The 12626-nt window shown below is 33.8% G+C and overlaps 1 protein-coding gene across 5 annotated transcripts in view; it reads left to right on the plus strand.

Moving 5' to 3' along the window:
* The window catches only part of BLTP1 (bridge-like lipid transfer protein family member 1), a 211864-nt gene that overhangs the window by 154879 nt on the left and 44359 nt on the right, over window positions 1–12626 (plus strand). For all 5 annotated transcript variants that reach the window (XM_060105644.1, XM_060105660.1, XM_060105652.1 and 2 more), the window contains 5 exons: window positions 2481–2578; window positions 3322–3507; window positions 4493–4661; window positions 6226–6437; window positions 7772–7970. In XM_060105644.1, the coding sequence (XP_059961627.1) occupies window positions 2481–2578; window positions 3322–3507; window positions 4493–4661; window positions 6226–6437; window positions 7772–7970 (864 nt within the window). The remainder of the gene's footprint in view (window positions 1–2480; window positions 2579–3321; window positions 3508–4492; window positions 4662–6225; window positions 6438–7771; window positions 7971–12626) is intronic.

Raw genomic sequence — 12626 nt, forward strand, 5'->3', positions numbered from 1 at the left:
CTGTTCTAGATTTTGGATATTCTGATGGGTGTGCAGTGGTATATTACTGTGGTTTTAATTTGCATTTCCCTGATGACATGATGTGAAGCACCTTTTCATGTGCTTATTTGCCTTCTGTATATCTTCTTTGGTGAGGTGTTTATTAAAATGTTTGGCCCATTTTTAATCAGGTTGTTTTCTTATTGTTGAGTTTAAGAGCTCTTTGCATATTTTGGATAATGGTCCTTTACAAATGTATCTTTTGGAAATATTTTCTCCCGGTTGTGGCTTGTCTTGTTATTCTCTTGATACTGTCTTCTCAGAGCAGAAGTTTTTAATTTTAATAAAGTCTAGCTTGGGACTTCCCTGGTGGTCCAGTGGTTAAGACTCTGTGCTTCCACTGCAAGGGGTGCGAGTTTCATGCCTGGTTGGGGGACTAAGATCCCTCATTTTGTGTGGTGTGACCAAAAAAAAATTAAAATTAAAATTAAAAAATTTTTTAAAAGTCTAATTTATCAATTCTTTCTTTCATGGATCATGCCTTTGGTGTTGTATCCAAAAAGTCATTGTCATACAGAAGGTCATTAAGGTTTTCTCCTTTGTTATATGATTTTTGTAGTTTTGTGTTTTACCTTTAGGCCTGTGATCCATTATGAGTTAATTTTTGTGACAGGTTTAAGGTCTATATCTACATGTATTTTTTTGCATGTGGATGTCCAGGTATTCTAGCAACATATGTTGAAAAGACTGTATCTTTGCTCCATTGTACTGCCTTTGCTCAATTGTATTGCCTTTGCTCATTTGTCAAAGATTAGTTGACTATATTTATGTGGATCTATTTTTGAGCTCTCCCTTCTGTTCCATTGATCTTTTTGTCTGTTATTTCACCAGTACCACACTGTCTTGATTAGCTTGTAGTCTTGAAGTCAGGTAGTTTAAGTCTTCTAGTTTTGGTCTTCTCCTTCAATATTTTATTGGCTATTCTGGGTATTTTGTCTCTTCATGTACACCTTAGAATGAGTTTGTCAATATCCACAAAATAACTTGGTAGGATTTTGACTGGGGTTGCATTGAATCTAGAGAGCAAGTTGGGAAGAACTGACATTATCAGAGTTTTGTAGGTTTTCTCATGTAGATCTTATATATATATTGTTAATTTATACTTAAGTATCTTATTTTTTGTGGTGCTAATGTAAATGGTATTGTGTTTTTAATTTCACATTCCACTGTTTATTGCTGGTATATAGGAAACTGTATATTATTAACCTTGTATCCTGCAATTTTGCTATAATCACTTATTGGGTCCAGGAACTTCTACATAGATGATCAGGTCATTTGTGAACAGAGACAGTTTTATTTCTTCCTTCCCAATCTGTATATCTTTTTTTTTTCCTTTTCTTGTCTTGTTGCATTAGGTAGGACTTCTTGTATGATGTTGAAAAGGAGTGGTAAGAGTGGACATCCTTGGTTTGTACCTTATCTTAGTGAGGAAACTAAGAGCTTTTCACCATTAAGGATCCTACTAGCTGTAGGTTTTTTGTAGATATTCTCTATCGAGTTGAGGAAGTTCTCTGCTCCTAGTTTACTGAGAATCTTTACTATCAATAGGTGTTGGATTTTGTCAAATGCTTTTTCTGCATCCTGTAATATGATAATGTAATTTTTCTTCTTTAGCCTGTTGATGTGATGAATTACATTAATTGATTACCTACTAGGAAAAAACTTCCCATCCCACTTATATTTGCTCCCTGGGATGATGCTAAATTCAATATACATAGAAAAAGATGAATCACTTTTAGAATATTTGAAAGGTAAGCATACAGAAAGGTTTTTACAATAAAGGAAGGAGGAGTAGAGATAGAAGTTGGATTTTCAAGTATTAGAACATTATTTCCTGAATGCCACAATGCCTGGGCAACAAATGGTCTATTAATAGGAACTTTATCCCCAGGGTCCTCTGCCCCCATTTTGTTTTCATGTATAGGCCAAACCTTTATTGTCACACTCTTAATTATTACCTTATTTTTTATTTCTCCACCTTTATTTTTTCTTCCATTCTTTTTTGTTTATGACACACAAATATAAATGACAAAGGTCACATTTTTGGTTGAAGAAATTATTTCATTGTACTGTTTTTCCCTCAAATATATTTCCTCAGGTGTATAATCATGTTTGGTGTAATTATAGGTATAATGTCTTAATTTAGTCCTTATAAAATGTTCTTTTTTTTTTTTCTGGCCGCACTGCACAGCTTGTGGGATCTTAGTTCTAGTCCTTATAAAATGTTCTTAATAAATATCTACATATGCAGTACTGTCCCTATCATATAACATCTGCCTCAGTGAAATGTGACATGGCTAAAGTTTCCTGTTAAAGATTGAGTTAATGATCAGGAAGAAGAAAATGTTGTGTGTGTGTGTGTGTGTTTTTAAGCACACAAAGTAGTTATTATTTTCCTTTTAAAGAAATTGCCTCAAACCTTCAATTATTTAACCTTTCAGGTGGGGAGCAACCTATTCCTCTTTGGAACGAACATGATGGAACAGCAGATGGAGATAAGCCTAAAATTCTACTCTATTCCCTGAACTTGCAGTTTAAGGTAACATAAATAATAATATAATAATGATTCTTTAAGAAGTATTTTTCTACTTAATGTATGCTTGTAGAAAATCTATATGATATATGAGTATGCCAAATAGAAAATAAAACTGAAGTATAACCCTGTCCACGCAGAGAAGAAGCTTTAACAGTTGAATATCCTTTAGGACGTTTTCCTATTTGTATTTTTAATATATGTATATATTTCTGCATTTTTAAAAACCTTGAATACCTTTCCATGTCAGAACATTTAGATCCACTTTATCTTTTTGAACAGCTATGCTATATATTATACAGTTGTAACAATTTAACTACTTCCTTCAGATAAACCTTTTGACTTTTTTCTAATTATTGCTGTTATAAATTACTCTGTAAGAAATATTTTGTAGTTATCCAGTTAAAATAATACCTTAATAGAAAAGTTATTTCCAATATTTACGATATTAGTGTTCTTAAAAATAAAAATCATTCTTACCAAATAGTTATTTACTTGTAATTAATGTATTTAACACATGAACAGTCTATATTTTCAATACAGAATACTGAAAAAAAATTTAATAGCTAAAAAAGTTCCTACTGACATGAGAAATTAAAGGATGTTGCCAGTTTTATCAGTTCATCAGGCATCCTATATGTGTTTTAAAACATGGCTGTTTTATTTATCATATATTGAAAGATTTCATTTGTGTGGGTGTACATTGTTGATTTAAGATTCTTTTTTCCTCCAAACATATAATCTGCTAGGGTATTCAAGTAACGGCCACAACTCCCTCAATGAGAGCTGTGAGATTTGAAACTGGATTGATTGAACTGGAACTTTCAAACCGACTTCAAACCAAAGCTTCACCAGGAAGTAGCAGCTATCTGAAACTGTTTGGTAAATGCCAAGTGGATTTAAATCTGGCATTAGGACAAATTGTTAAACATCAGGTGAGTGCTGAATATGTTGATATTAAAACTGTGGCTTTTAAACTTTGCACATCAATTTAAACTACTTTAAGTATTACTATACTTTAAAAAGTATTGAGTTGAAGTTCCTAAAATCTGATTGTAAATTCTAATAAAAAATCATTTAAGAAGGACCTTATAATTTTACCTTGGTATTTCATTGAGTATATTGGTAGTATATTGTTCAGTGCAAATGCAATCACATGAAACTTGAATCTAGTATCTTCATAAATATTCGTTTATAATGTCTCTTGATTTTGTTAAACATTATTTTTTATTTCAACACTTTGTACTAACATTGGTCAGTCTTTAAAATGTTACTAAGTTTCTTAGCTGTCCTGTTTGATAATGGCAAATTTTGCATGCTATAATATAAACATGTAAAGTTAAAAAAAAGTGTATATATATGACAGTAAATCAGATTCTGTTGTATAAAAATTAACTTTCACAGCTCATCAGGGAATTTTACTATTTTTTTTGCTAAAAATTATTATGTAGATTTAACCTTTTTCCTTCTTTAGTTTGAAGATTAAAAGAATACCAGTCACTTTTCAAACCTGAGTGGTTGTATTAAAGATTATGTGGGGGAATAAATGAACAAAAATTTCATGTCATCTCTAGAAAAACAGTAATTTTTTCAAATAGAAACACAGTTTGAGAGGAGAGAGGATCTAATTATCTTGAAACATTTAATACATTGCCATTGAGGATATGGCCCTAATCCTAGCTTTTGTATGAATTTTATGTATGACTTCCTATTTATTTCTTATATACCCATCCATATTGTATATTAATTTCAAGTGTTTATGGTACAGAGTATCAGGAATTTATCATTGACATGAAATAGAGAAAAATGTACTGTAGTTCTTTTAGTGAACAATACCATTAATGGTGTTAAAACTTCTAATTTTTTAAATTAAAATATTTTCCATTATTTGATTTTATTGAGCTTTTAATTTTATTTTAGGTTTATGAGGAAGCTGGTTCTGATTTTCATCAGGTTGCCTATTTTAAAACTAGAATTGGGTTAAGAAATGCCCTGCGAGAAGAAATCAGTGGTTCTTCAGATAGGGAAGCTGTGCTTATTACCCTGAATAGACCAATTGTTTATGCACAGCCTGTGGCCTTTGATAGAGGTAAGATGAAGTCTATCAATACTGTCTTGTTAGATTTAGAAATGTTTTGGTAATGCTAGAAAAAATTATCTGTAGTTTACAAGTTTAAATGCTTGACAGCTAAATGTCTCTTAAATTTAAAATGTGAGCATCCAAAAAAAGTTTCATGCTTATTACCATTAGTTTTTGAAGTTACTTTACTTTTTAAAGTTATTTGCTTTTTACATGGATCTATAGGAATGTCTGATTCAGAATTTTAAATTTTTTGGTTTGGATAACTATTGCACCCAATTGTCTTAGCACTGTCTTTATTAATTTATTCTATAAACATTTATTGTTTACTGTCTAGAAGTGGAATACAAATATGGAAAACAGGATCTCTGCCCTCAAGGAGCTCTCAGTTCAGTGGGAAAGAGAACAAAGTAGACTACAGAGTGGAGATATATAGATATAGATACACACACACACACACACACACTTCTTTTTTTCCCCCTTATATCTGAGGGTGTCTCTCACTTTCTCTGTGCTTCTCAGAGGAGAAACTAAATTTTCAGATTCAACTTGGAGTTAGGAGTTCACCAAGGAGACAGGAAATGAAAGCTTGTCCTATTTACCTCTGTATCTGAAGGCTTAGAACAGTCCCAGGCATGTAGTTAAGAACTAAATAAATATTTGCCAAGTGAGAAAGAACATGAATGAATATATATGAGCACAGAGGTCTAAGAAAATATAGCAGCCATTTTTATAAAAGAAAATAATGGGAAATAAGGCTGAACAATAGATAGAATCTAATTAATGTGTCTTGGGCAAATAGGAATTGTATTTTAGAAGTAATGAAGAACCATTTATGAAGCCATAAAAGATTTAAATCAGTGGTGGGCATTGGCTGGTGATAAGATCAGTTTGTGAGAAAACTGCCCTTACCATTTTATTTTGCTAAATCTGGTGCACTTTTTTTTTTTCATTTCTCATCTTACCAACTTTTGATCAACTTTCAACAACTCCTTAAAGTACTTTGTACTCTTTGTGTCCATGACATAACACCTGCTTTTCCTTCTACTTCTCTGGCCCGTTCATCTTTATCTCTCTTTAGACTCCTCCTTGTATACACTGCATTAAATGATGGTTTACCTTAAGTTTCATTCTTGTTACAAACTCAAATGTCTTTGACTTCTCTCTCTAAATCACACTTTATTAATGTATACTCCCAGTATGACGTACCTCTCCTTCAAGAATTTTTAACGGTTGTAACAGAAAGCTGTATAAGGTCAGGGACCATGTCTGTTTTCGTTTGTTATTCCATGCCAATGCCTAGCATATATAGTAGGCATTTCACAACTAATTCATTGAATGAATGAATGGACCTGGATTTTCTTCTTTTGCCACTTTGCAGTCCCTGCTTTCTGCTTTTTTCATTTCTCAAGTTGACTGTATCCTCTTAGATCCTTTCAAATTCTAATGCTACAATTTTCTGGGAATAATTTTTATTAATCAACAGGATTTTGCAGCTCTAGAGGTTTACTTGCCATATAGCTTTACAGTTTTTATTTTAATTTTCCTTCTGCCCTGTCTTAATTATCAAAAGCTGTGCTGTTTTGGCTGAATTATAAGGCTGCCTATGACAATTGGAATGAACAACGAATGGCTTTACATAAAGATATTCATATGGCTACAAAGGAAGTGGTAGATATGTTGCCTGGTATCCAGCAAACGTCAGCCCAGGCGTTTGGGACTCTCTTCCTCCAGCTCACTGTGAATGATCTGGGAATTTGCCTGCCTATCACAAATACTGCACAGGTATAAAAAATCGAATCACAGTCCAAGATTAAGAGCCAGACATTTCTAGAAACCATTTTTATGTGTATAGAGTATAACAATAAGCTTTTCAGGATAACAGTTTATAACTTGAGTTTAGTAGATAGCAAGTAAGATTGAACTCCTTCAACCGTTATTCATCCACAGTGTATTAAACGTCAGTTTCATGAGACTCCTCTGAAGCATTCTGATATGCCTCATAATAGTAATGAGATTGACACCCATCTAATATATCTTAATTTTTACCTTGGAAAATAAGCAGCTTAGCTTTCAAAAATTTTTATTTGTTTTTTTTTTTTTTTTTTTCGGTATGCGGGCCTCTCACTGTTGTGGCCTCCCCCGTTGCGGAGCACAGGCTCCGGACGCGCAGGCTCCGGATGCGCAGGCTCAGCGGCCATGGCTCACGGGCCCAGCCGCTCCGCGGCATATGGGATCCTCCCAGACCGGGGCGCGAACCCGTATCCCCTGCATCGGCAGGCGGACTCTCAACCACTGCGCCACCAGGGAGGCCCTTTTATTTGTTTTGTATTTAGCCAAGACATCTTTGGCATACACTTGATAATAAAATAGAAACAAAGGATATTTAAGGATGCTATATAGTAATGTTTAATAACTTTATCTAAAACAGGGTAGGGAATTTCAAAATTCTTTTAAACTATAATATTTAGTGGTAACAAAACTTCCAAGTTATGTGTACTGGATAAAGCAAAAATTTACTCTTTGTGATTTAGGACCAGTTCTCAGGAATACATATTTGCATGCACATGTGTGTGAGGGAAAAGGCTATGAACCCCCTGTTAGGCTAAGAAGTTACAATTATAACAAATACAGAGGTCTACATTTTACTGTTATAATTTACCTTAACCTGTAACCAGTTGTTGAATGAATTTATCTTTAAGTATTTTGTTTGGCAAAACAGTGTTAAGAAAAACTCTGAGTTAAGGATTGGCAACGTGGTATGTTTGTGCTTCAGGGGCTGAAAAATGATAATATTTTAATGACATGATGGACAGAGCTTAGGAAGGATTTACACACCAGGGATGGTTGTCAAAATGAAAATGTTCCACACAAACTAAAAGGCTTGAGATAAAAAGAACAGATAATTAGCCTTTTGCAAGTTTAGGTTAAAAAAATGCACATGGCAATGCATTTCACATGAGCAATTTAATTTTAAAAGTAGGCATCTTTCTAAACTGCTTTTTAATGAAGCGCTCTAGGGTTGACCCTTTCTAGATGTTTGATCTTATGAATCCTGTGAGGTTTCCAAATTTTAAAAGTTGTCACCTTTTGTCTCATTTCTTTAATATATTTTGCAGTCTAATCACACTGGAGACCTTGACACTGGTTCTGCTTTAGTACTGACCATTGAAAGTACTCTCATCACTGCTTGTTCTTCAGAATCTCTAGTTAGTAAAGGGCATTTCAAAAACTTTTGTATCCGTTTTGCTGATGGCTTTGAGACATCATGGGATGACTGGAAACCAGAAATTCGTGGGGACCTAGTGATGAATGCCTGTGAGTGTCTCTTATTTTCTGTATGAGGTTTTGAATTTTTTAAAATTAAAAAATAACCCCAGTGTCTTCATAAGTAAAACTAAAGGATGTTCATATCTAGGAATGTTATTGGACTTTGTGACATAAAGACTATTTCTAATTAAAGATATCAGAACATATTTGTGAAAAACTGCAGCTTTCAGTTGTTTGGGTAAGTAAACCAACTAGGTATTCTTTTTGATGGTATAACATTTGAAGGTTTGCTCACTCCCTGATTTTTCCTGTAACTGATTCTTGAATGACCAGGCAAAGTGTCTTTGTTCTGTGGGGATCTTGAAACAAAGTGATAAATGTGTAAGATCCAATTCATCCTATAACATAATACAGGATAACCAGGAGCAGGGATTCCAGCCATAAATAAGTCCACATGTCCACATATGTAGTATACAGAGTATAATTTGTGTGAATTTCTCTGATTCTATTATGCTCCATTAAACACAGCTTTAGTTATTCCTCTGGTTGTGAATAACTAAAGCTGTATTTGTATGCTATTTTGAAGGTAAAGGGATTTATTTTTATTTTAATATTTTAAATATTACAGCAGAGTTGATAAAGCATCATTAATCTATTTTTAATTAATTTTTATTGGAGTATAGTTGCTTTACAGTGTTGTGTTATCATTAATCTTAATAATGAAGAAAAATTATATTTGAAAAATTAATGGTTGTGGACTAAAATTCCTCAGCTAATCTGTAAAACAAAATTAATTACTTTTCAGAAGGTGGTATGCCATTATTTAGCAATTTTTTCCTCTCTTCACTGTAAGACAATCTTCTTTCCAGTTCTGGGTTTTCTTTGAGTATTGGGAGAACTTTCCAGTGTTTTTATATCAAAACTTGAAGTTTTAGCATTTAATATTGGCTAAAATTTTAGGTGAAATTTTTTGGTTTTGAATGCTTTGCATTTAGATAATTCATAGGTAAAATACTAGGATTTCTTTGAAATACTTCAGGTTATTAAGAAGACTTGATATCAAAATACTCGTGCCTGATACCCAAAAGACCAAAATTAGGCTTCATTAGAAATTTTTACAAGTAATCATTTTACATGGTTGTTATGTATGTTTTAAAAGGTCACCATAACTGTCTTTTGTTTGTGTGTTTTTTTTCTTAAAATAAATTTAAACCTATTGATTTTTATTATGATGACATTTTGCCATCATTATAGTCATACTGGATAGAATATATTTGGAAACAAGGAAGGATACCATTTCCTTAGCAGTTTAAACAAAGGGAAAATGCATAAGAAATATGCCTCTGACTCAAAAACACATATTAAAAAATATAAACAATAACTCAGCACCTCAGTGGATATTATACCAGCAAAGTAGAACACTAACATGCTGATAATTGCGATAATCATAATTTATTTGGGGTTTTGGAGGGAATCAAATGACTTGTTTTTGTAACATGCTTATTGTTTGGTGTTTTGGGAGAGTGGCAAACGAGATGAGTAGAGTAGTTGTTTTGCTGACATAAAAGAATTCCAAATTACAGATTCACCAATTAGTTTACTATTTTGTAGTTTTTATTAGTGTAGTTTTTATTAGTAGTAAGTATACTTGGATATAACTGAGATTTTTTTTAAAAAAGAGTTGAGTTTAGGGCAGAGAAATAAGGAAAAGTAGGATTATGCCTTAGGATTTTTTTTCACAGATCATTTAAAAATCATGCCCTACAGAAACAGAAATATAGATCAATGGAACAGGATAGAAAGCCCAGAGGTAAACCCACGCACATATGGTCACCTTATTTTTGATAAAGGAGGCAAGAATATACAATGGAGAAAAGACAGCCTCTTCAATAAGTGGTGCTGGGAAAACTGGACAGCTACATGTAAAAGAATGAAATTAGAACACTCCCTAATGCCATACACAAAAATAAACTCAAAATGGATTAAAGACCTAAATGTAAGGCCAGACACTATAAAAAGGAAAACATAGGCAGAACACTCCATGACATAAATCACAGCAAGATCCTTTTTGACCCACCTCCTAGAGAAATGGAAATAAAAACAAAAATAAACAAATGGGACCTAATGAAATTTCAAAGCTTTTGCACAGCAAAGGAAACCATAAACAAGACCAAAAGACAACTCTCAGAATGGGAGAAAATATTTGCAAATGAATCAATGGACAAAGGATTAATCTCCAAAATTTACAAGCAGCTCATGCAGCTCAATATCAAAAAAACAAACAACCCAATCCAAAAATGGGCAGAAGACCTAAATAGACATTTCTCCAAAGAAGATATACAGATTGCCAACAAACACATGAAAAGATGCTCAACATCACTAATCATTAGAGAAATGCAAATCAAAACTACAATGAGGTATCACCTCACCCCAGTCAGAATGGCCAGCATCAAAAAATCTACAAGCAATAAATGCTGGACAGGGTGTGGAGAAAAGGGAACCCTCTTGCACTGTTGGTGGGAATGTAAATTGATACAGCCACTATGGAGAACAATATGGAAGTTCCTTAAAAAACTAAAAGTAGAACCACCATACAACCCAGCAATCCCACTACTGGGCATATACCCTGAGAAAACCATAATTCAAAAAGAGTCATGTACCACAATGTTCACTGCAGCACTATTTACAATAGCCCGGACATGGAAGCAACCTAAGTGTCCACTGACAGATGAATGGATAAAGAAGATGTGGCATATATATATACAGTGGAATATTAGCCATTAAAAGAAATGAAATTGAGGTATTTGTAGTGAGGTGGATGGACCTAGAGTCTGTCATACAGAGTGAAGTAAGTCAGAAAGAGAAAAACAAATACCATGTGCTAACACATATATAGAATCTAAAAAAAAAAAAAAAAGGTTCTGAAGAACCTAGGAGCAGGACAGGAATAAAAACACAGATGTAGAGAATGGACTTGAGGACATGGGGAGTGGGAAGGGTAAGCTGGGACGAAGTAAGAGAGTGGCATGTACATATATAAACTACCAAACGTAAAGTAAATAACTAGTGGGAAGCAGCCGCACAGCACAGGGAGATCAGCTCGATGCTTTGTGACCACCTAGAGGGGTGGGATAGGGAGGGTGGGAGGGAGACGCAAGAGGGAGGGGATATGGGGATATATGTATATGTATAGCTGATTCACTTTGTTATACAGCAGAAACTAACACACCATTGTAAAGCAATTATACTCCAATAAAGATGTTAAAAAAAAATCATGCCCTAAAAAAAAGATGGCCCTGTGTCAGTAATTCCCTGGTGGTCCAGTGGTTAGGACTTGGCGCTTTCACTGGCGGGGCCCAGGTTTGATCCCTGGTTGGGGAACTAAGACTCTGCAAGCCAAGCGGCATGGCCAAAAAAAAAAAAAAAAAAAAGATAGCACGGTGTAATTTCCTCTCTAGGTGATAATATTTTGGGGGGAAGTGCAATAAAAATTAGAAAGGACAATCTATAGGAAGGGTTCCATGGACCACTTAAATAGTAAAGATTAGACGCTATTCTTTAACATGTATTTAGAAAAACTAAACCACTAGAAGTTTGAAAAATTCCAAGCTTTCTGCTAACACCTGGGTAGCAGCATTTGGTTGTCACAGCAGGAATACTGCCATCCTGGATTCTGGTTGGTCCAACTCAGAGATGACAGGTACAGTGGGCAGGAGCCCAGTTGGTTTCCTACTTCTCACTTTCAGGATCCAGATATACTCCTAAGAATTTTAACATTCCTTATTAATTCATCATACCTCTGTATTCTATGAATTTATATAATCTTTTTTTTAGCTTAATATTCAAAAATTCTCTAGCACTTCTTGGGATTGGAAGTCCCCGATGTTTTCTACCCTTTTTAAATTTACTGTTTCTTACTTTCACTTGGCCTTAGTTATATTACTCCAATTTCAGAGGCTTTTCTTTTCATTCTAGCAGTCTTAAGATTTGAAAGGGTAGTCTAGGCTTTTTTTGCTCTGATTTATAACTATGACATTAAAGGTGAATTAGGCAAACTTTTACCCCCAAACAAGATCTAATTCTTTTTTATAATTTGTATGTGAGGCACAAGTACCATATGGTTCAAAAATATAATTTAGATTTTAAAGTTATTGGCACCACCTTAAAAAATACATAATAGAAATTGTCATTTATGAACCCTTTCTCCCAAAATAAATTGTAGTATTTCTTTTCTTTTTTTTAAATTTATTTATTTGGCTGTGCTGGGTCTTAGTTGTGGCATGTGGGATCTAGTTCCCTGACCAGGGATCGAACCCAGGCCCCCTGCATTGGGAGCATGGAGTCTTAACCACTGGACCACCAGGGAAGTCACTAAATTGTAGTATTTCTACAACTCACATTTGAGTAACATTTGAATACCAGTTTAGAATATGGAATGAATTGCAAAAGGACATTTTATTTACGGTATATATACTGTCAGGTTTAGACTGAAATTTGGTTTCCATTAAGGATTACTGAGAAAGGGTCTTAATTCTATCTTTAGGCTCTACTTTGTTTAAAAGTTGTTTCAAGGATGGCATGTCTTTTGTTGATTTAATTAACCTCTTTAAAAAGCTGAAATTATCTGATTAAAGCTAAGAAGTAGTAAATGTTTCAAAGTTAAAGTTAGATATGTTCTGGGGATAGGTCCATGACCTTAGGAGG

Source organism: Mesoplodon densirostris, chromosome 1, assembly GCF_025265405.1.
Source record: "Mesoplodon densirostris isolate mMesDen1 chromosome 1, mMesDen1 primary haplotype, whole genome shotgun sequence".
Lineage (NCBI taxonomy): Eukaryota > Metazoa > Chordata > Mammalia > Artiodactyla > Ziphiidae > Mesoplodon > Mesoplodon densirostris.